At 42.5% G+C, this 27931-nt stretch overlaps 1 protein-coding gene across 1 annotated transcript in view; it reads left to right on the forward strand.

Annotated features, from left to right (window-relative positions):
• Positions 1–27931, forward strand: part of EFL1 (elongation factor like GTPase 1) — a 74454-nt gene that overhangs the window by 42569 nt on the left and 3954 nt on the right. Inside the window, exons 16-19 of the mRNA XM_061595228.1 lie at positions 19823–19954; positions 21007–21154; positions 22944–23950; positions 25468–25652. Of these exons, the coding sequence (XP_061451212.1) occupies positions 19823–19954; positions 21007–21154; positions 22944–23950; positions 25468–25652 (1472 nt within the window). The remainder of the gene's footprint in view (positions 1–19822; positions 19955–21006; positions 21155–22943; positions 23951–25467; positions 25653–27931) is intronic.

Raw genomic sequence — 27931 nt, forward strand, 5'->3', positions numbered from 1 at the left:
AGAATGGCAGGGGGAGAAGAAGGCTAAATCACTTGGCGCTATCCCTGCTGCCACCTGTAGAAGCCATTCTACAGACCTAGGGTAGAGGCACACTTACTGTTGTGCCGGTTCCAGTGCATCTCCACCTCTATTTTCTGAAAACGGGGGCACACAAGACACTAGTCAAACTCCTCACCTTTTTACTCTAAAACCTGGTCAGGTCAGCTCCAATGTTTTTAATGTTCAGAGAGCTTCAGAAAGACTGATTGGTAGATCAACCCATTTGCCTTCCAGGTGTGGCCTATGGAAACTCTTTGCTTCAGGTCAGGCAGCCTAGTGCATGAGAGCTGGAATTCCCTTGTTCATGTCTCAGAGTTGTGGGGGCCTTCTGCCTGTCCCCATCTGTCATACAGAGAGATAGTGAAGCTAGACTAGCTTTCAGGATTAGTGTTAAGTAATCTTTAATCCCACTGTGACCATACGTCAAAGCATTTTGAGCACTTGGAAGAAGTATTTTTAAATGCTAAATATTTGTTAGGCAGGATAACTCATCCAGACAAATGCATAAATATTGGAAGTGGCATAAGTACTGTGCAGTATAACATGTACAAAACGTCTTTTTGTGCAGAAAATGCCCTATGCTGGCTGTGGGCTGCTAACTGTCATAAGACAGTTCCACATGGGCACCTTATAAAGTCACCAAGACCTGGTGCTGATGGACTGTTTTCCTGATAATTTAACCATTGTTTGAAGAGGAGACTTCTTGCATTCTTCCCCCATCCCTTCCCCTCTGGTCTTGTTCAGAATATTGTCCATGCCATGGCTGCACCAAGGTGTTCAGGATATGCTAACCAGCTGAATTTGCTACAGTAATACCTCAGTTAAGGAATCCTCCAGGAAGGAAGCTGTTTTAAGGAAGGCTTTTTTTAAAAGGTGAAACTGACAAGATTTGCTTTGCTATGGTTAAACTGACAAATCTATGCCTTTGTTTTAAAGTGAAACTGACTAGCCTGTGTCTTTGCTTTGCTATGGATAAACTTTCAAGCCTGTGCCCTTGCTTTAAAGTGAAACTGACCAACCTGTGCCTTTGCTTTGCTATCAACAAACTGGTAACTCTGTGCCTTTGCTTTGCTAGGGTGAAACTGAGAAGCCTGTGTCTTTGCTTTGCACTAAAGAGAGTCTCTTGCTTTCTCTCAGGGATGGGGAGGAAAGGACCCATTCCGATTCAGAGGAGAAGGAGGGGAGTGGGAGTGGAAGTGGGTGGGTGCCAGGTAGGCACCCTTAAAGCCCCTGTTGGAGCTGTCCCCACTATATATGAGCGGGCATAGGAACTTATCCCTATTCTTTCCATGTTGTTCTTACCTCTGGCACCAAAGTTTCTGTTAAAGAAGTAATGTCTGGGAATGCATGTACTTCGTTAACTAAGGTATTACTGTATTCAGGATTCGCTAACCAGTTTCAAGCTGTGGTTTAGAACCAACCATGGTTAGCATTAACCTTGACGCAGATGTAACATTACACCCTGGTTGTCACTGAAAAGGAAATGGAGGAAGGTCACATCCACACCATACATTTAAAACACACTCAACACACATTTAAAGAGCATGGCTCCGCCCCCAAGAATTCTGGGAATTCTAGCTCTGTGAGGGGTAAGCTACTGTTCCCAAGAGTCTTTGGGGGAAGCCATGTGGTTTAAATGTGCATAGAATGTGCTTTAATTGTACAGTGTGGAAGTGATCAGAGTCAAGGGAGGGGGAAGCCCATGAGCCTACTGGGGCATTTCCCATGTTTTTAAACTTTCTTTTAAATAATCGGAAAATGTTGTGACTTCCGGGTTGTATTGTCCAAGTGTTGAAGTTGCATTGAGGACTTTCTCTAACTGTGCTGCTCATCCCCTGGATCTGCATTTGGAAACATCTGCACACGTGCATTTATACCCACACCATTCATGTACATGCTTCCTTTTTAACCACGTCAGCATTAAAATGAGCATGCAGAAGCCTAATCTTAAAAATCCGCAGACTGCATGGCACTTGGTTTTCCTTGTTAACCTAAGTCCCAGAGGCTGAAGTGACCTCAGAGATTTATGTGGTTTTGGCCGCATCACACCATTTAGAGGAAGAAGTTGGCAGCCGGCAGTGTTTTGAAAAGCTGTCATCCTCTTTGGCTTGAGTGTGGTTGCCACAAGGATTTCAATGGCATGATGTAGCTGGGTACCGCCTCCCCAGGGCATAGCCTGACTTTGATCATACAGTTGGACAGCAACTCAGGCAGATACATCCAAAGTAGCAGGCAAGAAGAGTGCAGAAAACAGACTTCAGCCATCTCATTTTAGTTTTTTTTCTTTCTCATCCATGCTTTGCTTTTTTTTCAAAAAAAGAAAAAATATATTGAGCCCAAACTGACAGAAAACAACCACAATTCCCACTATTTTAAAAAGAGATCAATTCAAGCTAAGACACACTGGCCCAAGTATCTATTATAGTACAATAATGTGCAGTAAAAGCAAATTAGTACCACATGTGCTTTCTGCAGACTCCTATATATTAGGTATATCAGTTTTGTATATTTTTACAGGTGGGGGACTGAGAGACTCCTGGGAAATGTGGTTGTCAGTGCTGAAAAACAAAATCCTTCTTTTTCAAACTCTCAGTCCTCACTTTCTGTTTGGTCACAACTCTTTCGGATTAAACTCAGCACTTATGAAAACAAGAACACATGTTTATTTCCTAGATGATGCCGGTATTGTCAGCTCTGTGCTGTTGGAAAATATTTGATACTCTGCTAAGGTGTGAGCCTTGGCAGATGCCCAACAGTTCCGATCCCACACACAAGCCCTGGTCAGTGTCACGTAAGCTGACATATTCCCTTCTCCCCACTGCTTACTCACTTACTGGTTCGTTACAACCATAGTTTACATTACAGTACAAATCAGGCAAACTATGGCTACCTCAAACCATAGTTTTCTTTCAAACAATCACTTCCAGTCAATCTGCATTTAATATTTATGCTTTGTAATTTCAAAAATTATAGATCCCTGTATAGTATACTTTTAAATATAAACTTTAATTAAAATATTTCCATATTGCCTCATGATTGTGAAATTGTAAAGGAGTTTTTGATGGTGGTTCTAGCCTGTGTGTGAGTCAGAAAGCTGGCTTTGTTTAAATTTGTGAATTTTTGAGTGAGCTAGCAAGTGAAAGAAGAGCTATATTTTTTGTTGTTGGAAATTTGTTGTTGCTATGTTTAGTACCAAAGTTGCTCAGACTTTGTTCATAGTAGAAAGTGCACTGCTAGGTTCAGAGGTATATAAAGCAAATCCTATACTGCAGGGGTGGCTAATTTGTAACCCTACAGATGTTGGATTCCACCTCCCATCATCCCTGAACATTGATCATGGGGCTGATGGGAGTTGGAGTCCAGCAACATCTGGAGGGTCATGGGTTAGCCACCTCAGCAATACACTTTTAATTGAGAACAAATCCCTTTGATTGCTGTAGAATTTAATTCTACACTAGCATTGGGCCCTTGTGTCATTGAAACTCCCTTGTGATGGTTGGTCTTGTTTCCTCCTTCTCTTCTTGCCTAGCTTCTCAGTGATATTGGTTGAACTGTCCTGATGTCACCAAGCAGGTTGTTTTGGCTTGGCTCATCTCAAGCTTTTGAGACGGTCATTTTATGTGTAGATAATGTCAATGTAGAGCTTTATAATCTGAAATCGGGCCTGTGTCATTTGTGATTCCAGTAATGATGGCTTGTGTGATCACTTCTCCCACATGTTCACTGTAAAATGTATATCTGTTCTGGCATATTTATGTATTAGCAAATATAGTGGCTACCCAGCTGTTATGCTGCAAAGATTTTGGTGGAACATGAAATGTTTTCACTTATTAGTACACATTGATTACACCTTAGTACACACTATAACAATGAAGTTAGTCTTTAAATACCATGTGCTACATTAAACCATTGATAACTTTCCATGCCTCAGAAGATGGATAAAAGCCTTCTGTTCTGTTTCTCTTTCTTAGAGCAGATACTTGACTCAGGTGAAGTTTTCGCAGTGCAGTGCAGAAGTTCCATCTGCCTGCTCCACTCCTGGGTTACCAGATATCTATATTGGACATAATGCTTGCATAAGCAGGTATGGGGAACCTCTGGCCCTCCAGATGTTACTGAACTGCAACTTCCATCATCCCTGGCTATTGGCCATGCTTCCTGGGGCTGATGGGAGTTATAGTTGAAGAGAGACACTGCTTACAAGTGCCTGTACGCTAATGCTAGCAGCCTCCGAACCAAGATGGGAGAACTGGAGTGCTTGGTCTTAGAGAAGAGCATTGATATAGTGAGCATAACCGAGACCTGGTGGAATGGAGAAAACCAGTGGGATACAGTTATTCCTGGATATAAACTATATCGGAAGGACAGGGAAGGACGTATTGGTGGCGGAGTCGCTCTATACGTGAAAGAAGGCATTGAATCCAGCAAGCTCGAAACCCCAAAAGAGGCAGACTCCTCCACAGAATCGTTGTGGGTGGTGATACCGTGCCCCAGGAGGGACTTAATACTGGGAACGATCTATCGTCCCCCTGATCAAAATGCTCAGGGAGACCTTGAGATGAGATATGAAATTGAGGAAGCATCCAAACTAGGAAATGTGGTAGTAATGGGTGACTTCAACTACCCAGACATAGACTGGCTGCATATGTGTTCCAGTCATGACAAAGAAGCAAAGTTTCTAGATATTCTAAATGACTATTCCCCTGATCAGTTGATCATGGAACCGACCAGAGGGACGGCAACCCTGGACTTAATCCTCAGTGGGGACTGGGACCTGGTGCGAGATGTAAGTGTTGTTGAACCGATTGGGAGCAGTGACCACAGTGCTATTAAATTAAACATACATGTAACTGGCCAATTGCCAAGAAAATCCAACACGGTCACATTTGACTTCAAAAGAGGAAACTTCACAAAAATGAGGGGATTGGTAAAAAGAAAGCTGAAAAACAAAGTCCAGAGGGTCACATCACTCGAAAATGCTTGGAAGTTGTTTAAAAACACTATATTAGAAGCTCAACTGGAGTGCATACCGCAGATCAGAAAAGGTACCGCCAGGGCCAAGAAGATGCCAGCATGGTTAACGAGCAAAGTCAAGGAAGCTCTTAGAGGCAAAAAGTCTTCCTTCAGAAAATGGAAGTCTTGTCCAAATGAAGAAAATAAAAAAGAACACAAACTCTGGCAAAAGAAATGCAAGAAGACAATAAGGGATGCTAAAAAAGAATTTGAGGAGCACATTGCTAAGAACATAAAAACCAACAACCAAAAATTCTATAAATACATTCAAAGCAGGAGACCATCTAGGGAGACAATTGGACCCTTGGATGATAAGGGAGTCAGGGGTGTACTAAAGAACGATAAGGAGATTGCAGAGAAGCTAAATGAATTCTTTGCATCTGTCTTCACAGTGGAAGATATAGGGCAGATCCTTGAACCTGAATTAACATTTGCAGGAAGGGATTCTGAGGAACTAAGACAAATAGTGGTAACGAGAGAGGAAGTTCTAAGCTTAATGGACAATATAAAAACTGACAAATCACCGGGCCCGGATGGCATCCACCCGAGAGTTCTCAAAGAACTCAAAGGTGAAATTGCTGATCTGCTAACTAAAATATGTAACTTGTCGCTCGGGTCCTCCTCCGTGCCTGAGGACTGGAAAGTGGCAAATGTAACGCCAATCTTCAAAAAGGGATCCAGAGGGGATCCCGGAAATTACAGGCCAGTTAGCTTAACTTCTGTCCCTGGAAAACTGGTAGAAAGTATTATTAAAGCTAGATTAACCAAGCACATAGAAGAACAAGCCTTGCTGAAGCAGAGCCAGCATGGCTTCTGCAAGGGAAAGTCCTGTCTCAGTAACCTATTAGAATTCTTTGAGAGTGTCAACAAGCATATAGATAGAGGTGATCCAGTGGACATAGTGTACTTAGACTTTCAAAAAGCGTTTGACAAGGTACCTCACCAAAGGCTTCTGAGGAAGCTTAGCAGTCATGGAATAAGAGGAGAGGTCCTCTTGTGGATAAGGAATTGGTTAAGAAGCAGAAAGCAGAGAGTAGGAATAAATGGACAGTTCTCCCAGTGGAGGGCTGTAGAAAGTGGAGTCCCTCAAGGATCGGTATTGGGACCTGTACTTTTCAACTTGTTCATTAATGACCTAGAATTAGGAGTGAGCAGTGAAGTGGCCAAGTTTGCTGATGACACTAAATTGTTCAGGGTTGTTAAAACAAAAAGGGATTGCGAAGAGCTCCAAAAAGATCTCTCCAAACTGAGTGAATGGGCGGAAAAATGACAAATGCAATTCAATATAAACAAGTGTAAAATTATGCATATTGGAGCAAAAAATCTTAATTTCACATGTACGCTCATGGGGTCTGAACTGGCAGTGACCGACCAGGAGAGAGACCTCGGGGTTGTAGTGGACAGCACGATGAAAATGTCGACCCAGTGTGCGGCAGCTGTGAAAAAGGCAAATTCCATGCTAGCAATAATTAGGAAAGGTATTGAAAATAAAACAGCCGATACCATAATGCCATTGTATAAATCTATGGTGCGGCCGCATTTGGAATACTGTGTACAGTTCTGGTCGCCTCATCTCAGAAAGGATATTATAGAGTTGGAAAAGGTTCAGAAGAGCAACCAGAATGATCAAGGGGATGGAGCGACTCCCTTACGAGGAAAGGTTGCAGCATTTGGGGCTTTTTAGTTTAGAGAAAAGGCAGGTCAGAGGAGACATGATAGAAGTGTATAAAATTATGCATGGCATTGAGAAAGTGGATAGAGAAAAGTTCTTCTCCCTCTCTCATAATACTAGAACTCGTGGACATTCAAAGAAGCTGAATGTTGGAAGATTCAGGACAGACAAAAGGAAGTACTTCTTTACTCAGCGCATAGTTAAACTATGGAATTTGCTCCCACAAGATGCAGTAATGGCCACCAGCTTGGATGGCTTTAAAAGAAGATTAGACAAATTCATGGAGGACAGGGCTATCAATGGCTACTAGCCATGATGGCTGTGCTGTGCCACCCTAGTCAGAGGCAGCATGCTTCTGAAAACCAGTTGCCGGAAGCCTCAGGAGGGGAGAGTGTTCTTGCACTCGGGTCCTGCTTGCGGGCTTCCCCCAGGCACCTGGTTGGCCACTGTGAGAACAGGATGCTGGACTAGATGGGCCACTGGCCTGATCCAGCAGGCTCTTCTTATGTTCTTATGTTCGTATAGTTCAGCAACATCTGTAAACCGCCCAGAGAGCTTTGGCTATGGGGCGGTATGTAAGTACAATAAATAAATAAACAAACATCTGGAGGGTTAGAGGTTCTCCACATCTGGCATACAAGTATAAAGTTCAATCTGCATTGGCACAAACTATGTAGTCAATGAATTCCTGCCAAGGACCACACAGTTCACACCTACAAATGCCCTGTGCAAACGTTGCATAGAAAACGTGGATATCTGTTGGGATCAGACGCAAGGACGTATGTGCCCAGTGAGTGGGCTCCCACCTTCACAACAGTGGTGAAGAACCCGTGGTCTTCCAGTTGTTGCTGGACTCCCAACTCCCATCAGTCCCAGTGGGTATGGCCAGTGGTCAGGGATGATGAAAGCTGTAGTCCAGCAACTTCTGGAGGGCCACAGGAATTTTCTTAAGGCAAGCCTGAGAAAATATCCAGAGTGGGATGCTACTGAATTCTGTCACCTCTTCTCTTGACAAATTAATGAGTACAGATGATTGCAGGTAGCACTGTGAGTACAGATTTTTTTAAAAAATGAACCCACAAAAAGTGACTCATTTACAGCTGAGCCTTTTGTATATTACATCTCAATGGTTAATTTTTTACTTAAAAAATTCCCCTTGAGCATTCGGGTGTGTGTGTGTGTGTGAAGTAGGCTTATGCGTTATTGTTACACGTCTGTTCTGCTGTTCTTTTTGTTTAGTTCTTTGCTTTCATTCTGCAGGCTGTGGTGTCTGTGATGTTAACAGCATTACTTCACAACCTAAGGTTATATTTTGAAATGGCTCTGTCACAGGGGTAGCTTTTAAAAAAGAGTGACAGATTGGGCAATCCAGACTTTTTTAGCTGTGTTTTTAAGGTGGAGGCGCAAATGATGGACCTTTCTGTTGTTGAGAAAAGAAGCTGACATCTGGAGGAGATGCTGTTGACTTGCGGCTGACACATGACACCCCTCTTGCAAAGCTCTTCGTTGAGTCAGCAGAAATATTAGCCAAACCTGTCTGGCTTCTAAAGAGCCTTTGGTGGCAGCAAGGCGGCGAAACAAATGAAGGTTGTGTGAGCACTTGGAGGTGTTTGGGGACACATTCTGTGTAGGCAAGAGGAAGAGGAAGATGTCTCCTAGTGCAGGCTTCAACAGCCTGGCTGCCCTCCAGATATTTTGGGACTGATGGGAGTTGTAGTGCAGAACACTCAGAGGGCAGCCAGGTTGGCAAAGGCTGCTCTAGCAAATGATACCCTGATTAAAAAGAGTTGTGTCCACATGGGCCTCTCCACATGCCCCACCCTATTTGTGGGCAGAGAAATTGACGGGCAAATTCACCCCAATGTTTGCAGGTAGTGGTGAGATTCTCCAACAGTTTTTAGGGAGAGGTTCCCTACTGGCCATAGCAATATCAGATAGCTTTTTTTCTTTTTCCTAAGGGGCTTTGTTGAATCTTGCCACTGCAAGTAGTGAGGTTCACTGCAGTAGCAAGTGTAGGAGGATTTTTTTAAAAAAACGTTTATTTTGCATTAACAATAACAAATATAAACATCCATGGTATGATGTATGTGACTTTGTGATACATGACAAATAATAGTATTTTTTTTTCTCTATCTCTGTCCTGTAACAGGTAACATTTTTAAGGTTCTAGATAATTTGTTCTATTCTGGTTTTTGTCTCAACCCAGAGAGTCTCTCCACAAAGTTCCATGAGTAGACAGGGCCTCGGTTTGCTTCAGTTCTGCCCATTGCATGAAGCTGTACCTATTGTCCATAAAAGTCATCCTCTGCATTTTCTTGTCTTGATGCTTTTATTGGCTTTGACAGTTTTTCCAGTAGCAACAACTATGTTGACAGCCATTTTGTATCCTCCACAACGCCCCGAACTTACGATCATCCTAGGGTGTGTCTAGGGAGGGGTGGGGGATATTCAAAGAAAATTCTACAGAAGTGGGCTTTTTCTCAGGGGAGATGAGAGAGAAAAATCTCCAATTTTCTCAGAAGAAATATATTCAGAGGAAGGCCTTGTATAGCAGGTCCTTCCTACTGTTTCCTGAATCCTTGGTGGGGTCGCTACTGATGGAAGGGAGGTTGATCTGATGCAACTGTTCCTTACAAATTCATATATCTCCATTATAAACAAAGAATTGGGACTATGTACTAGGTATAAATGGCAAAGGTAGAAATCCTTTTGCTTTTTAAAAAAAAAGCATGGGTGGGGAGTAGTGTCCTGTTTCCTAATTGACCTTCCTTTCCTTTTCTCCTAAATATGTCTTGCGTCTCATGTAAATTATAGGCCTCCAGGCCGGATCTGTTTTTAGTTTTAATTATGTATGGCTTGAATAGTTTTTGGTGCTTTATAAATAATAAATAACAATATTTGACTTGTGTTCATAGCATTGCTAAGCGATTAAGAGATGTTAAAAGAGAAAATTGCAACAATATTCTTAAAATACACTGCTTTTTTGGCAACTTCCTCTTGAATTTATTTTTAAGCCCCAGCCTTTAATTATTTATTTCATTTGCATTCTGCCCTTCCTCCAAGGAATTCAGGAATGAGTATGTGGTTTTCCCTCTACCTTGGCAGTCCTCATAACAGCCCTGTGAGGTAGATTTGGCCAGGACAGAGAGTAAGTGGCCCAAAGTCACCTCATGATCTTCATGGCTAAATGGGGATTTGAACCCAGTTCTCATCAGTCCTAATCTAATGTTACACTATGCTGGCCTTTGATCTTGGCAGCACGTTCTTCACCCCAAACAGCTGTCTGCTTCACATTACTTCACATCAGGACTTTGCTTTAACTTTGCACTCAGGTCCTGCTTGCAGGTTTCCTATAGGTTGGCCACTGTGAGAACAGGATGCTGGACTACATGGGCCATTTGTCTGATCCAGCAGGGCTCTTCTGATGTTCCTTTGTTTTTTCTAGCTTCTTTTATAGATATATTTTTGTAATTATTTTATTTATTTATAAAAGTATTTATATATTGCCTTCTCGCGAAGCATCCGAGCAGTGTACAGCAAAATAAAAACATTTGAAAACAATCAAAACAATTATTAAAATGGCAGGCTCCTCAAAACATTTTCAACAGCTGCATAGGCCCATCAGCACGAAAAAAGGATAGCTAAAAGTCAAAAGCTGGCTACAACGCAGTAGGTGGGAAGACCCTGTTAGAGGCCATGGACAGTGCCTTGACCCAATTTCCACAACGTGAAGTGGGCTTCCTTGAATGCATGCGGCAGTCACTAGAGGAAATCTGTTCTCTCTCAAAGACACATTTTTATACAGCACAAGGGTGACTGTGTGTTGTATCGTCGTCCCACTTGCATGGATGGCAGTCAGTGTGGATATTGCTGGTTTCCTTGTTGTTGTTTTACTTTGGTAAGGATTTGGCAGCTTTGGAAATTCAATCCCTCTTTTCAGGGGCCTCAAACCAGTCAGAGTGGCTCCCAGCTTTTTCCCCATTTTGATCTTTTCTACCCTTGAAGGGACAAGAGGACATGGTTTGCCTCAGGGCTGTTTTGCATAACTACATCTTGGATGTGTATTTTGTAGTATCCATGAGGATTTTTCTTGCTAGCCTACTGATAACGTGAGTTATCCTTTTGGCTCAAGCAGTTTTTCCCCCTATTGATTTAAGAAGACAAAGGCAGCTAATATCTGGATTGGCTCCCGTTTCTGTCTTTCTTCTGGGGGAATGTTGTAGATAGGCCTCTTAAGAACTTCAGCAAATCTGAACTTTTGCAGGGTGTGTTGGAATGTTGCTTTTTTCTTAAGACTTTTTTTTTAGATGAAGAAAGGCCTGTTCACCTGATACTTTGTGCTCACGTAAATCCCATGCCCATTCTCAGTGGAGACAGAAGTGAACAATTGACAAATGTATGTGCACACCATACATTTAAAGCAGATGACTTTGCCCAAATAATCTTGGAAAATGTAATTTTAAAGGGTGCTAGGAATTGTAGCTGTCTGGTTCAGTTGTTTCTATGCATGCTGAAAGGAGCAGAAGGGTGGGAAATCTCCCTCTCTGTGACCTTGGAGAGCTGTTGACTAGCAGTGGACACCAGCAGCTTTCAGCTTGCTCAGATCCAGGCCCACATCTAACCCAAGCATGCATTTGGGGACACTTTTTCTTTTTTTAACCATATATTTGTGTGGTGGTGCTGCTGCCGCTGCTGTTGCAACTCTAGATCATGCCACGACCTGGTACTGGGTTCTGGCCCACCAGTTGAAGACCAGTGGTTACCAAACTTTTTTCCCTCCATGGACTACTTGAAAATTGCTTAGTGTCCGTCTTATTTTTCTGCCCGTTGAAGCAATTGTCATGCTCTGTACTTGATGCTGCATGATTTTTAATTGTATTTTATTCTTCTTTTATTTCTTATGTATTGTGTTTTATTGTACTACAATTTTAATTCCAGAATTCAAATTGCAATATAATATGATACAATATAAGAAATAAAGGAAGCAATAAAAAGTACAATGAAAAAATGAATATGACTGTTTAATGTAATTGACCACTGGTGTCCACAGATCATAGTCTGGGAACCCCTGGTGTAGAGAATACTGAGCTATTTATTTATTTGCCTTTTTTTATAGCCCGTCCTTCACCAGATGATCCCAGGGCAGGTTACAAAAATATCACAATTGAAATATAAGTACGTTGTACATTAAAATCATAAAAACCGTTACTGCATTACACCAGTGTCACCTGCTCCAGGTCCATCTCTAGGCCCAATTCAAAGTTTCAGTCCTGACCTTTAAAGCCTTTTGCCAGCACACTAGATAAACCATTGGTCTGACTTGATGGAAGGCAACTTCCCATGTTCCTAGACCTTGCAAGTGTGAGACCTGCGTCTCATCTCATCATGAGTAGAATCTGAGGGGCTGAGAAAAAGGCGAATACCCTCAATTCAGCCGGAATAGGATACAAGGAGTCCCTTTAAAAAAAAAAAAAAAAGTCAATAAACTTTGTTTTGGAAGCATCTGTTGCCGTTAAAATTAGAAAGCATGACACATGAGCATTAATTAATAACATCTTAGAATGATAATGGCAACCATGTTTGACCCATTCCCATTGTTCTGTTTCATGCCATCTGTTCATACACCCACAGTGGCAAATATTTTTTAAATCTAAACATTGGCAAAAGGCACTTTGGTGTTTGCACATGCTGTTGCTGATGGCCTGGAAGTGTGTGTTCTTTTCTAATTTCCACTTTGGTTAATTTCTGCAGCATTTTAAAATAGCTTAGTTTCAAGTAAAAATGTCACTTTTGTAGGTAATACTTGGTACCATCTAATTATTACTGGTATAGTAGACTTGATAGAGGTTTCAGTGCAAGACAATAACTGTTATAAACTCATCTGGAAGAAAACGTCTACTGGAGGAAATTGTTTATAAAAAGAAACCCCTTCGCTTTGGGAATAATAAATTCAGGCCTTAGTAAATTCATTTTTAATTGGTTAACTGCATGTTTTGCAAATGAGAATAATGACTGGTTGAAGAACCCAAGGAACACATTTTCAATGGGTATTATCCTAAAACTTAATGTCGCTGCAACATGCGCCACTTAAATTGCAGACAATTGTGTAGAGACCAATTATTTTTCGTTATATATCAAGAATTAAATAAATAGGTACAGTAATGGAAACTGAGAGTACTGAATTTAATTGCACCTTTGATTTGAGATCTAGAAGGAGAGTTTCTGCTATTTATTTTGTACTACCGAAATCTGTTTCAATGTATAGAGGAGAGAGAGGGCTGGAGAGAGAGTCTGTGTATTACAAGGACCCCCCCCCACAGGGGCCTTCTCAGTGGAGTCTTCTCACACACACACACACACACACACACACACACTTCTGCTAGCACCACAGTATTGCCATCTTTACTTTCTCCATTGGAGTGAATGAAAGCGGCATGGGAGAAAGTTGAAGGGTGTGTGTGTAGATGGAGATGTCACTGGAGTGGGGGCTCAGCCTGCATCTGACCGTTTTTTCAGGATGGATGGAGAGAAGCAGCACTTGCTACTTCTGAAACAAAGGTATACATTATAGTCTGTTTCCTATGTCTTATATAAGTTGGAAAATCAAGCCAGCTCCCACAGCAGAGTCCTTCCATAGGTTCCATGCTAGGGTATGACAGTATTTTAGGAAAGAAATGGGACAAAATATTATGTATGATATACAATTTTAGCCATACTCAGAGTGGACCTATTGAAATCAATAAACCTAAGTAACAACGGGTCTCCTTTGAATCTGGCTAGCATAGGGCAATAGCCAATGAACGGACATTTCTACTGGTATAAATTTTAGCGTGATCCTGTTCCTATCTAAATCTTCAAGCTAGCTTGTTTTCCTGAAGCAGAAGCAACCATACAGACTGGGGCTGATGGGAGCTGTGGCCCGAAACAGCTGGAGTGTATCAGGTTGGTGAAGGCTGCTATAGACCTTTCCAATATAAAGTCTTCACTTTTTTTAAAAAAAGGTCCGCATGCAAATTTTCTGCGTAAAGGCTGCCTTAACTTTTTTGGAGCCACTTAAATTGATAGCTGCCAAATGGGTAATATGTACTCTGCTATCTACAAATGAAGGACACAGGTGGGAACTACAGTCAGTTCATCTGAATTTTGGGCCCAGTGTAATGGAACATGCCCAAGGAATTTTTCCCTCCTCTGAAAGTAATTGGAGCACCAGTCTGAAAGAGAAAATGTGACTCTATTACTTGGGAGTTGTGTAGATTACATATCACCTGCCTGTCTGTGTAAACAAAGGATGGGAAACTTGTGGCCTTCCAGATGTTGTTTGACTCAAATTCCAATTGTTCATGACAACTGGCCATGCCAGCTGGGTCGGATGGAAGCTGTACTCCAACAACCTCTGGAGGGCCACAGATTCCCCATTCCCCACATATACATACACAAAAAATATATGCATGTATGTATGTAACTAAGAATTTGTGCTGGAGTTTCCTTTTCCCTCCTTCCTCACATTCCTTTTTCCTTGTGCGCCATGCCCTTTGAGATTGTGAGTCTGGCGGCAGGGACCATCTTAACAGTGATTTTTGTAAAGCAGTTTTGAGAGCCTTTGGGGTTAAGCAGCAGGGTATAAATGCCATAAATACATACAGTAGGGCCCCACTCATACGGTGGGTTACGTTCCGGACCTCCGCTGTAAAGCGGAACTCATTGAATAGAATGGCGTGCGATGCCCGAAAACCACCGTAAAATCAGAACAAGCACCATACGAGTGGGGCTTTAGTCTAATTGCATCTAATTGAGACCGCTGTATTAGCGAATTGTCGTAAAGTGAAGTGCTGTAAAGGGGGGCCCTACTGTACGTACGTACGTACGTACATACATACATACCCCGCATTAACATACGCAATGGGTCCAGAGCAAGTACATAAATCAAAAATGTACTTATAGTGAAGCACTACCTTTTCTTTTTATCTGCCATTAAATTGCAAAGCCAAACGTGTTTGAACAGGGAAACGGCAGCCGCCAGAGCCCTCCTAAGGAGGAGGGAAGGAAAGTTAAAAAAAAAACCCGCCGCCTGGAAAGAAACAAAGCTGGCGGCAAAAGGCAAGAAGGCTCCCAGCCCAGGCTGGTCTCGGGGAATGGCAGCCGCCGGAGCCCTCAACAGGGCTGAGGAGGGGAGAGGTAAAAAATCCCCCAACAAACGCCCCAGATGAAACAAAACCGTGAGAGAGGGGAGGGAATGAGGAAAAGGGAATAATGGGTTCAGTCCCACACACTCAATCACTCATAAAACTTAGCTATAACGCTACGCTAGTAAAATTAAAACATTTACGTGTCCGTTCTTGCGAAGCGAGCGTACGTGAACAGGGGAATGGTGCTACTGTAAATATGTCCATACTCGCGAGTGTCCGTAAATTGAAGGTCCGTATAGCGGGGTATTCCTGTACATATATATTTATTTATTCATCAAACTTCTATCCCGCCCTTCCTCCCAGGCGGAAATCAAAGGAAAAAACGCTAAAAACATCTTAAAACATCTCAAAAATAAAACATCTTTTAAAAAATCTTTAGAAACATCTTAAACACTGTGTTTATATATATTGTGATTATTACATGCACACATCTGTCTATCAATCTTAAAAGCAATCAAAGAGCACTGCAAAACTTCACTTCAAAGAAGTAGGCTGTTGATCCTAGGATAGTGTCAAACACTTATGTAGTATATGAAAAATAACTGAATGATGAAACGGAGGTAGATCTGACACTGTTCAGGTTGATATTTCAGCATCTGCCTACCCCGGTGACACAGCTGAGAATTCAAATGTGCATAATGGTTTGTTCTTTACATTACAAGCATATAAATTCCACAGTAGGAAACACTTGTATACACAGCAGGCAGGCTGAATTCAAACACTTAATTTATCTACGCCACCTGTGCTTGACTGGCACAATACAAATGCTAAGGTGAATTAATGTTATTGCAAACTCCCGTTCCAGGTTCTGCATGTTTTGACACCAGATGGAGTCCCCAATAAGTTGGGTCTGAACAATTAATGCATGTATTAATTTATCGCATGTACAAATGTGTAGAAAACTGCTTTTAGGTAAAGCATGACAGTTGAAGTTCTTAACATAAGAGCCCTGCTGAATCAGATGAGGAGTCCTTCTAGTCCTGCATCTTTTTTCCTAGTAGGGATGGGTTCTCAGAAATGATTCTTGTCTTGGATTAATCCATTTCTCCCCAACTCCAGCTGGAGAAAATCAGATCATTTTTCCAAACCACTGCCAGGGTCTTGGAGGGGAAATTATCCACTCCTCACTTGCATCCTGCAGCCCTTCTCCCCAATTCCATAATGCATCCTCCCACTTTTCCCCATTTAGTGCAGAATGCAGCAGCCAGGCTGCTCACAGGAGCAGGTTATGGCAACATATTATTTCTTTGCCAAGAGAGCTACAAGGTTGCCGATTGTGCGGAGTGTGGGTGTGGAGCCAAGACGGAACTCCTTTTCTGGCTTGAGTCAAAATCCAAGTTGGGCAAAAGAGTTCGATGGCTTTTAAAAACTCACCTCTCCGCTGTTACTGAATCTGGCTCAGGCAAACTTTGTCAACGTCCCCCAATTCCAGAAGTGACCAGCCACATATTCTTGTAACTTACAATGGGGTCTTGGAGGCAACAGCCCCTTCCCTTTTGTTAATCGCCAGCATCCAGTTTTCAGAGGTAGACTGCTTTTGAACATGGAGGCTCCATTTACCTGTCAGAGCTAATAATTGTTGATAGACTGCTATGCTCCACCTCTTTGACTGATCCTTTTTAAAAGCCGTCTAAGTTCATGGCCACCATCACTTTTTGTGGCAGTGATAGTTCCTATCTGTAGGGTATGTCTACATGGGACAACCTCTGGGGTTCTGTGTGGCTGTGTAAGTAGGCATCTGGGTGGCCACTGTGGGGTACAGAATGCTGGAGTATATGGGCCTTTGCTCTAATCTAGCATGGCTTTTCTTACCTTTTTATACTAAGGGCTGCCCCAGCGTTCTCTGCCAGCGCAAGGGCTTTTGTGCTAGCGGACGGGTGCGTTTTAATGATGTGCAACAGAGGAATCCAGTGGAACAGTTGTGGTAGCAGAAATGTGTGCGACAAATTGTGCAATCTATTGTGCAACAAAGTTACCAGCGACCTGTTTAGGCGTTCCCTTGCACAACGATATTCCACTGGCACGAAAGATTTTGCCAGTGGAACAAGTAATAGCGCTAAGTGACTTTAACTTAGCACTATATTGGATATAACCCTTAGAAAGGGATGTCTCCAATTACATCTACGTACATCAAAAACTTGGCAGAATTTTTTAAAAGCATGACTTTTGTGCTTAGCAGCCAGCATATTATGATGGCAAAATCATAATCTAGACCATCTCCTGTTCAAATCTTGCCTTCTGTACTGTGGCAAGCCACTATTTTCATTTTGTTGTTCATATATTTGCCTGTTCACTGGCCTAAGCGCAGCAGTGCTGAGGGTGGCCTAATCATTTCTGAAATGCTTGGCCTCAATCCATCGTTCTACTTTTCTCCCTGCTCCTTACACTTTTTCTCTCTCTCCATGTTTATTTAAAATGCCCTTTTAAAAGAGAGAGAAAAATCATGGCTGTGTCCTTGGTGTGACAGACCCAAGGTTTAGATCCCAGCTCACCAGTCGAAGACCAGTGCCTTGAAGTTGATACAGAGGGATGCATCCAACTTACTCAGAGTAGAGTAAATTGAAATTAATGAACATGACTAATTGAGACCCATTAATTTCAATGTGTCTACTCTGAGTAACACTCAGTTGGATGCAACCCAGAATTCTTTTTCTCTTTTAGAAATTAAAATGTAAGCAGAAAGAGAGAGAAGCACCAGTTCAGACAGCCATCCTTGTTAGGGTCATGTGTATCCAAATTCAGACTCTGTGTGTGTGTGAGAGAGAGAGAGAGAGAGAGAGACAGAGTTTGTGTGTGTGAATGAACCTGGATCCCTGATGTCAGGGGCTGGAGTAAGAGAATGAAATAAGAGCTGGAACCTGAAGTGCAACAGGGGAAAAAAAGTATTCTCTTGGCTAGGGCTATGTACACACCATAAATTTAAAGCACATGACTTCCTCCAAAGAATCCTGGGAACTGTAGTTTCTTAAGGGTGCTGGAAATTATAGCTCTGTGAGGGGTAAACTACAGTTCCCAGGATTTTTTGGACTAAGTCTTGTGCCTTACATGTATGGTGTGTATGCAGATGTTAATAACTGGCGTGGCCACTCCAGAGGCTTCCTATTGCCTGCCAGTCTCAAGAGCCCATGTTGCATACTTGGAATGCCTTCTGTATGAAAAGAGGGCTCTGAGGCCAAAGTTCAAACAAACTCTGATGACTCTCAAATCTAGGCCACAAAGTTCTTGAATCAGTCCCTGGCACCTCTGACACAATGGAACCATAAAATTCCCTATATGTGGTCAGCTGGGCAAGGAAGGACTGGACACATGCAGGAATTTTACATAAGAGCCAAGGAGCTTATAGTGGTTGGGTGAACTCATGGCCAAGGTCTGGGCAGTTGTCAGGTGTGGGGAGCTCCTTTTTTTAAAAAAAACTGCCAGCTCAGAGAACCACTAGCCAAAGACAAATACAAAATTCTTGCAGGGGTGGAGTGAAACCAGATGCAAACATGCCGATAACCTAGCAGCAGAGCCAATTACCTACTGCCAATTACTCCCTCCTGCCATGAGCTTTGCATATACAAGTACACCTCTACATCTGAGTTACTAGAGTTTTGTCTAGAATCCCTGAGCAGGAGACCTGCACAAAGATAGCTGAATCTCCAATTTTGCAGGTAAGAAAACTGAGGCTCAGGTTAGTACAAGGTCAGCCAAGGCAGAGTGTTTTTTTTAACTTGCAGGTTTCCTTGCAGCTTTTAAAATTGTTGTGAGTCATAAACACTTGGAGATCTACTGCAAATCAGCCAGAAATCTAACTGTATATCCCGATCCATCCCAATCTAGCTTCTGCTTGTCCTGCCCTGGACAATGGTGGGTTGTGATTTGTAGCAAACTTGCATCCTGACCTGGGGAATGGGGGAGGCACATCTCCAGTGCTGTCAAAGGGAAAGGGAAAGGGAATGGGAGTGGATTTTTAAGAGAGAGGGAGAGACAAAGCAGGAAAAAAAGACAAAGAAAGGGATGCTCTCAAAAGAGAACGCACAATGCTGAGATACTGCTCATTATGCACATGCATTTACTTTTTTAAAAATGCTGTCAGGAATTAAGAACAAACTCTTACAGTATGGTTAACCCCAAAATAACATTTTAATAAAGCAATAAAGCACTTAAAAAAAATGTTTGGCCTTACAGCACTCGTGGTAACCACAAGTAAAAAACAAACGTGATGCAAGCTCGGAGGCATTTTCTCAAAACCATGATTAAAACTGGCCTCCACACAAGTTATATATCTGTTTTTCCTTTGGAGATTTGGCAGCAATTCATCCCCTTCAGCTGCAAATCAAAACTGGAACAACAGTCTGGAAGTTTGTGGCTTGAAACATGTGCTTGTTATTTGAGGATTCCGGGTTTTTTAACTCATTCTACCTTGGTTATTACCAAACATTTACATAAAGTTAAGATATAAAGGTGGTTATGTATGTAAAGATTGGTTCTATATAGAAATGTACCTCCCGAGTGAAGAGATCAAGATCTAATCTGATAAATATGGTTAGTATAAGCTTCTGAATAGCCACTATCAAGTAAGAATTGCTTCTGGATAATGAAGCAGAAGAGTGTCACATTTTTTTTCTTTTTATATATGCCATAAACATCTAAAACATGGGCCAGGTGGGTAAGTTTCTTTGTGGAACTTGGCTGTATTAGAAGGAGGAGGAGTGTGTTTTATCACTTTGGCTTTGGGAGACAATGTGTCTATGTCCAGAGATGCTTTGGAACACCTCACCCCCTCCCCTCCCCTTCCCGCAAGATGCAAACTGTATACGCTGTGCTCATCGTAATGATGGAGAGATTTCTGTAACTTTTATGTGAAGGCTGAGTAATTTGTGTTGATTTGGGGTTGTACGACTTGATTTTGTGCTTCGATGTCTTTTAGGAATAGGAGGATTGCAAGAATTTGTGCTGAAGTCAGCAACGCTGTCCTCGTCACCGGCTTGCCCGCCGTTTAACCCGCTCAGCTTTGAAGCAATACCAATCGTACGAGTTGCCGTTGAGCCGAAACACCCAAGTAAGAGCCTTCCTTCTGTTTAAGTATCCATTCAGAATCTTATCTCTGCATTCATGAAAAGTGAGTGCACTTTTCAAAAACCATAAGAGTAGGAAAGGGTGGTGGTAAAGTGAATTGGAGCAAATAACAATGTGGTAGTTTTCTTGCTGTGCAATAGAAAAATTAAGTTGGAACATGTGCACAGTGCACTCATATTAGGGTGGATCTATGCAAAATGCAAATGTACTGCCTTCAATCAATTCTGACTTATGGCGACCCTATGAATAGGGTTTTCATGAGGCTGAGAGGCAGTGACTGGCCCAAGGTCACCCAGTGAGCTTCATGGCTGTGTGAGGATTCGAACCCTCATCTCCCAGGTCGTAGTCCAGCACCTTAACCACTACACCACACTGGCTGTCTGGTGGATCTATATGTTACAAGAAACACAGGACTGCCACTGAAAAAGCCCCCTCTTTTTCTCTATCTGTAATGTGTCCTGCAGAAATAGGGAACATTATGTCCTCCAGAAGTTGGACTACAACTCCCATCATCCCTGTCCGTTGGCCATGCTGGCTGGTGCTGATGGGAGTTGGAGTCCAGTGATGTCCAGAAGACCACAAATTCCTCATTCCCTGTGTTCAACTTACCTTGCATCCTGGCTTCACTAAACTGTGTGTTTGCCTGATTCCACTTTACATCACTGTTGGGGCAAGGAATTACATCAGGACATGGAGCACACGTACTGGAAGAAAAGCAGTGAATTTGATATGTGGCTACTGTTTTGAGTGGGAGTCCTGTGCCTCATATAACATATAGTTCCACCAACAGTCTGACTTTAAAAAAAAAAAACTATTTTAAGAAGTTTGTGCTGGGTGTTTGGATGTTTAAAATCTAAATGCTAAATAAAATGTTGGTCTTCTAGACATTTCACTACTTTAACATTCTTTGTACTCAAAATCAATACATTTAATCCCAGTCTGTGCTCTCCTTTTTCCTGAGCTTTGTTCATATGTTGCTTTGAACCCGAAGTACTTTAGAGGTCCTTCATTTAAAAAGTGCTTTTGTCTTCCCAGGTGAGATGCCTCAGTTGGTGAAAGGCATGAAGCTTTTAAACCAAGCTGATCCGTGTGTACAAGTTTTAATCCAGGAGACAGGAGAGCACGTGTTAATTACAGCAGGAGAAGTCCATCTTCAGCGCTGTTTGGATGACTTGAAAGAGAGGTTTGTGGCAAGGGAGGTCATGTAAGAGGAAAGGGAAGAAGCACTCAAGGCTCAGTGGTTTCACCACTGTTTACAAAGCTGTTAAACTTGTTACTGTGGTTGAACTTCTGGAAAGGTCAAAGCATCCTCCCCCAGTTCTTTTTCACTGTTGAAATAATAAATATTTCTCACAAGAACTTCAGAAGAGCCCGGCTGGATCAGGCCATTGGCCCGTCTAATCCAGCATCCTGTTTTCACAGTGGCCAACCAGATGCTCACGGGAAACATTTCTATAGTGGCATTCCTTGCACGTAGATTACTCTCAGTCCTGTTTTCTCTAGAAGTCATACTGCTGAAGAAACTAGCCTCGTAGGAAACGAACTGATTCGTTTGGTGAATTTGGTTGTCTCTGTCCCCCTATTTTATTCCAGCTGACTTTGTCCCTGATCGAAGAGTGAGGAGACTCTGATGCTGAACTGTTGTGTTCACTTGAAATTCAGCTTAAGCCTTTTGTTGTGAATGTCTGTACTGTCACAGTGGTTTTGCCAGAAGATACTGGGAGATAGCTGGTCCCCACATCTTAACTGTAAATAGTTTGGTGTGTTTCCCCAGATCATTTGTTTACAGCCGTTGCTCTTCCAGAGCCCTCTTCATTAAACACTCCTTCTTGAGAGCTCATCTTTGTCATTCAAAACTTGTAAACCTTTGACATTATGTGCAAACTTAGCTTGTTCTGTAAAGGATTCATTTCTTGTTCTCTTCTGAACAGCAGTCTTCTTTGTATAAATAAGCACGATTTAATGTGTTTGCATAATGTCTGACTCTTAATTGTGTCTAATCTACTTCATAATTGTGAAGATTTTTTTAACAAAAAATTATATACCACTTGCTTGTAACAAAACCTCTAAGCTGTTTACAAGAAATATTAAATTTATGAATAAAAACATTAAAAAAGTAATTAAAACATTTAAAAGACAATTACAATAAGCATAAATTAAAAAGAGATTAAAACACATCAACATTTATGTGTCTGACTAGGCTTGTGTAAGCAAAAATATTTTCAGCAGGCACCAGAAAGAATGCTGGGAAAGTGCCTGCCTGATGACAATAGGCAGGGAGTTCCAAAGTGTGGGTGCCGTCACACCAAAAGAATGGTTTCTTACAAGTGTGAAATGAGTATTATGTGGTAAGATAAAACGGGAACCCTTTGTACACCACCCTTAACTCCCTGGGGACTAGGTGGGTTTCAAATAGCAATGGTGCCAGGGTTTTTAGTTTTGGAATATGAACTTCAGCCCATTGTGCTTGTCTCCAGTTCAAGGCGAGCACTGGTGCCCCCTTGCCTTTCTCCAGCAATTCAGAACTTAACTCCTCATCCCCACTGACTCACTTACAGGTTCGCAGCTGTAGCTGGAGGGTGGGAGACCTATTGCTGCTACTAGTATAACAAATGTAAGGGATAGTTGGGAGAATTTGGACCCTGTTCTGTTCCTACAGATGTCATCGTCAGGAATGCAGCAGGATCTAAAACAGGCTCAGAACTGGACTTGCATATAACCAGCATATATAGCTGAGCCCGGTGGAGGCGTTTGCCTGTTGCATGTTTCAATACTGCTTCTCTCCTTGGCTCCCATTGTTGAGTAATTGCTTACTGTCTTAGGAGGCAGCAACCTGTGATGGTTAATCACATGATAACCTTAAATGTGAAGTTGGCACCAAGTGATTACTGGTGTCAACTTGCCACTGGAATCCTTGAAATCAGACTTTCGTTTGCTGTCAGACCTAACTTTAGCCTGTTGGCTTTTTGTAGGTTTGCCAAGATAGAAATTAGCGTGTCGAAACCAATTATTCCATTCCGGGAAACCATTACGAGACCCCCCAAAGTTGATATGGTGAATGAAGAAATAGGAAAGCAGCAGAAAGTTGCCGTCATCCACCAGAGTAAGGAGGAGCAGAATAAAGTCCCTGAAGGTGTGCAGGTTGATTCAGACGGGCTGATAACGATAACGACGCCAAACAAGTATGCCACGCTCAGCATCAGAGCAACACCGCTTCCAGAGGAGGTAACTCAGCTACTTGAGAACAACAGCAGCTTAATTCGAACCATAGAACAGTTCGCCTCTTATATGAGCGAAGGCAAGAAAACGGAGGATATGAATCAGAAGACCCTGGACCAGATACAGGAATTCAAAGAAAGACTAGAGCAAAACCTGCAGGGTAGGAAATGGAGAAATGCCGTTGATGGGATATGGTCCTTCGGCCCCCGAAAATGCGGGCCTAACATTTTACTGAACAGATGTGAAGGCTACAAGAGGTCTGTGTGGCAGTGCCTGGAAGGAAGCAAGCCGGCGAAGGAAGCGAGTCTATATCGGGATTTTGACAACAGCATTGTGAGCGGCTTCCAGCTGGCTACACTTTCAGGACCGATGTGTGAAGAGCCACTTATGGGCGTCTGCTTTTCAGTGGAGAAATGGGACATGAGCAGATTTGCCGAGCAAATGTCGGTTAATGGGCAGACTTTGGATGAAAGGAAAGCGACAGAAGACACATCGGCAGAGGAGGAAACTGCCCTTGCGTTGAGGATCAAAGAGACTGAATCAGTTTCTGAAAGTGAACTGCAAGACAGCAATCAGCGCAACCTCAGATCGTCTAGCAAACGTAAAGGAGAGACTTTGCTTGCAGACTGTTACGGCCCTTTCTCTGGACAGCTGATTGCAACCATGAAGGAAGCATGTCGTTACGCCATGCAAGTAAAGCCACAGAGGCTTATGGCTGCCATGTACACCTGTGAAATTATGGCAACGGCAGAAGTATTAGGTAAGAGCAAAACCAGAAATATGAATAAACAGTCTCAAGGTGGTAGTCAGTGCTAGTCCTACACAGAGTAGACCCATTGAAGATAATAGGCATGGCTAACAGATTTGTCAATTTCAGTGGATTTACTCTAACTTTGTTGAATTACGATCCTATGTGTTAGATGTTTCATCTGTAGGTGGAAAGCATGGTCAAAAAGCTGAGTGCAAACTACTTCGTTTGCCTGGGTCAGCCTTCACTAACTGGTGCCCTCCAGATGTTTGAGACTATAACTCCTATCAGCCCCAGCCAGCCATCAGCCCAGCCAGCAGTGACACTTAAAGGTCTCTAGGTTGGCGAAGGCTGGCCTAGAAGATGAATTATATTTCCTGTGGCCCTCCAGATATAGGTGAACATATCCGGTTGGCTCAGGGTATCTATTTTTCAATCTTGGTATATTGACTCATAACTACATTTAGCAACACCTTCTCCCTTCTTCCTGTGCTTTAAGCTCAACATGCTGTTGAGTAAGAACATGTAGAGCGTAAACCTTTATGTTCATTGCCTAGTATTTTGAGGGGGGCATGGGGTGAAAAATGAATTAAATAATAAGTAACTCTACACACTACTGTGGGAATGGAATCACTGTTACTGATCATGCACACCCATGTGCAGTAACCCCAGCATTACTGTTGAGATCATTCCAGCAGTCGTGCGCTGAATAGAACTCACTCCAGCCCTTGAGTTAAGTCCCTCCATTGGCGACCCCAAAAGCTCCTTTTATATTCCGAGATCTGAAGTTTTTTCACACCATCATTTAACCGTAACTAGTAGATTTGAACCCTGGTCTCCCAGGTCGTGGTCCAACACCTTCACCACTACACCACACTGGCTCTTGACCACACTGGCTCTCGACCATACATGTATCCCACTATTATTCCACTTTAAACAGTCATGACTTCCCCCCATAGAATCCCAGGAAGGGTAGTTTGTGAAAGGTATTATTGACCTTGCCCCATATTCTGACTTTCATCTTCTACCTTTAAAAATTAGAAAAATGCATGGCTGATTTTTAATTAATTTAAGAATTTTAACACTGGAGTCTATGATAGTGGAGGCATGCTCAGTAAGAATCAACTGTCAGAGTTCTAGAAGTCTGGGAAGTGTAGTTTGTGAAAGGTGCCGAGAGTTGTTAGGAGACTCCTGTTCTCCTCACAGAGCTACAATTCCCTAAGTGGTTTTCCCTACTTCCCTAAGAACTCTGAGAATTCCCTCTTCCCTAAGAACTCTGAGAATTCACAAACTATACTTCCCAGGATTATTTGGGGGAAGCCATGACTGTTAAAAGTAGAATAATAGTGGAATGAAGGTATGGTGTCAATGTGGCCTCTGCCTCTCTTGCCATGTATATTAATTATTTTATTTATTTATTATTTGATTTACATCCTGCCCAGGGCCTCCTTATTCAGTACATTACATGTCTGAATGGATGAAAAGGATGTGACAAGCTCAGTGGTCTAATGAGTCTTGTGCTTTTGCAGGTCGTGTATACGCTGTCCTTTCCAAGAGAGTCGGCCGGGTCCTGCAAGAGGCGATGAAGGAAGGGACGGATGTGTTCATTATCAAGGCGGTTTTGCCAGTAGCAGAGAGCTTTGGTTTTGCTGATGAAATCAGGAAGAGAACAAGTGGCCTGGCCAGTCCACAGCTGGTGTTCAGTCACTGGGAGGTAAAAAATTCTATTTGCTCCCATCTGTCTTTGGTGTACAATTTCCTGTAGATGCAGGGGGAAAAAATTATAATGGGGAGGGGGAGAGATTAAATTATGGTCAAGACTTAAATTTGCTTCATTCTTTCCTAAACCAAGTCACAGAAGCAGCTTTTTAATCAGGCTATATACTGTATATTTGCTCTTCCCAATGCACATTTTGCACTATTCAGTCCTGTTTCAATAGGGTCTAGGTTAGGGTTAGGACATAAGAACGAGCCCTGTTGGAGTGGACCAAAAGGCCATTTAATTCGGTGGTGTGTTTCCATCAGTGGATAGCCAGATGTTTCTAGACAGCTGGCAAGCAGGGCGTGGAGGCCGCAGGTGTATTGTGCCTCCATTCCCCATTGTCCCCTCCCCCAAGAAGTTAGGGAAGACAAATTCTGTCATTTCTCCATACAGTTGCCCATGTTTGAGAAATGTGCTTCTGTGCACAAGAGGGGTGGTGGGAGAATATGATAGAGATGCGTAAAAGTAAACATGGTGTAGAGCAGTGGCTCCCAAACTTTGTTTCCCCCCCATGGGCCACTTGAAAATTGCTGAGGGTCTTGGCAGACCACATAACGCTATTTCTGCCTCTTGTAGCAATTATAATTCCATAGAATTCACGTTGTAATTCAAGAAAATACAGTATAGGAAATGAAAGAAGCAATAAAAATACAATTAAAAATCCATATGAATATTTAACGCGATGGATGTTGCCATCTCCCGTCTGCAGCTACAAATCCACAGACGGACCTGAATGAAGCTTGCATAGAGAGAGTTTCCTCTCACTGACAACACTAGAGCACAAGAAACTGATTCTGTGAAAAAGCACTGCATCAACTGCCAAACTTAGGACAGACTAAAAAAAAGCACTTTTTCACACAATGCATGATAAACTTTTGGAAACCACAGTTGCAAGGTGCGGTGAAGGTCACCAGCTTAGGTGACTTCATGGAGGCTTGTAGGTGTTATCAAGCAGCTGTTATAGAAGGATCCATTGGCAGCGGCAATGCCTCTGAACGCCAATTTCTGGGGTTGGGAGCAACAGTGGAGGCAGGTCGGTGCATTGAACAGAAATAGCGGGGGAGGGGCGTGCACCAAAGTACGTGCAGGCCAGGGAGAGGGGGGAGTCCTCGGGGTGTCAAAACAAAACAAAATTCAGGGTTGGAGAAGTAATGAAGATGATTTACTATAGCCCAATGCATTTCAGGTTAACCCTTTATCACGGGCAATCTGCAAAAATAAATGAATGCAACATCCATTCCTGCATTTTGGTCTGGCACCTTGAGAACTTCCCCTTCTCCCTGACCTGTGGAGGCTGGTGCATTCAGCCCCTGTTTTCTGGGCTTCCCAAAAGTATGTGACTGGCCACTGAGAGAGAGGGAGCTGGTCTAGATGGACCTTGGTCTCATCCAGCAGAGCTCTCCTTTATTTTCTTTAGTCTACTAGTTGACTGACCCACACAGAGAGAAAACAGAAGAGGTGGGTGTGTTGTTTCATGCTTGTTGAAAATACTCTTTCTATCAAGTATTACTTTTGGAAGATGAACTTTAGAAATGCTGAAATGGATACCATGGATCAAGTATTATTTAGATCTTCAGAGGCTCTTTGCGGGTTGATAGCAATAAAATAAATGACCTATACACTTAGTTTTTCGTCTCCTGTCCTTTCTTCATAAACTGTGTTTTCCTCCAACCTTGTAATTTACAATCAAGAGCTTTTGAGGAGAAGGCGCTTTTTAAGTGAGTAGAAAGGAGCATAAAATTACATCCCTTTTCTAAGTTGCTTGTTAAAGTGTGCAATCTGTTCCCTATTTTCAGAGACCTATATAAGGAAAATACAGACTTGGGTACAAAATACGCTGTGTCATTCTTCTCATTCAGAGCTTCTGTAAGCTCTGGATGTGTTAACAGATCTGCCATCTTGTGCAAAGAAATAGCTTGTTTTCCTTGAGCCCAGTTCTAAAATTCAGACTCTTTGTCGCTCTCCTGCTGACATCATCGGGAGTGCAGTGCGGTCTGAGTGCCTCCCCCTGTGACCTCCTGAACTCTTCCCTACCACCCTCTTCCCTTATCTGACGGATGTTGAAGCCTCACGGTGAGGCCTTCCTCTTTCTCAGGTACCAGAGGAATCAGTGGTTTACTAGAGATGTGATTGGCCTTGAAGGCCTCATCCTAAACTGGCCTGGATGCTCCTGAGCCATGTTTAGGAACATCATTTCCTGAGATGCGTGGGAGTTGTAGTTTCCTATGTTT

The sequence above is a fragment of the Rhineura floridana genome, chromosome 14 (assembly GCF_030035675.1).
Source record: "Rhineura floridana isolate rRhiFlo1 chromosome 14, rRhiFlo1.hap2, whole genome shotgun sequence".
NCBI lineage: Eukaryota > Metazoa > Chordata > Lepidosauria > Squamata > Rhineuridae > Rhineura > Rhineura floridana.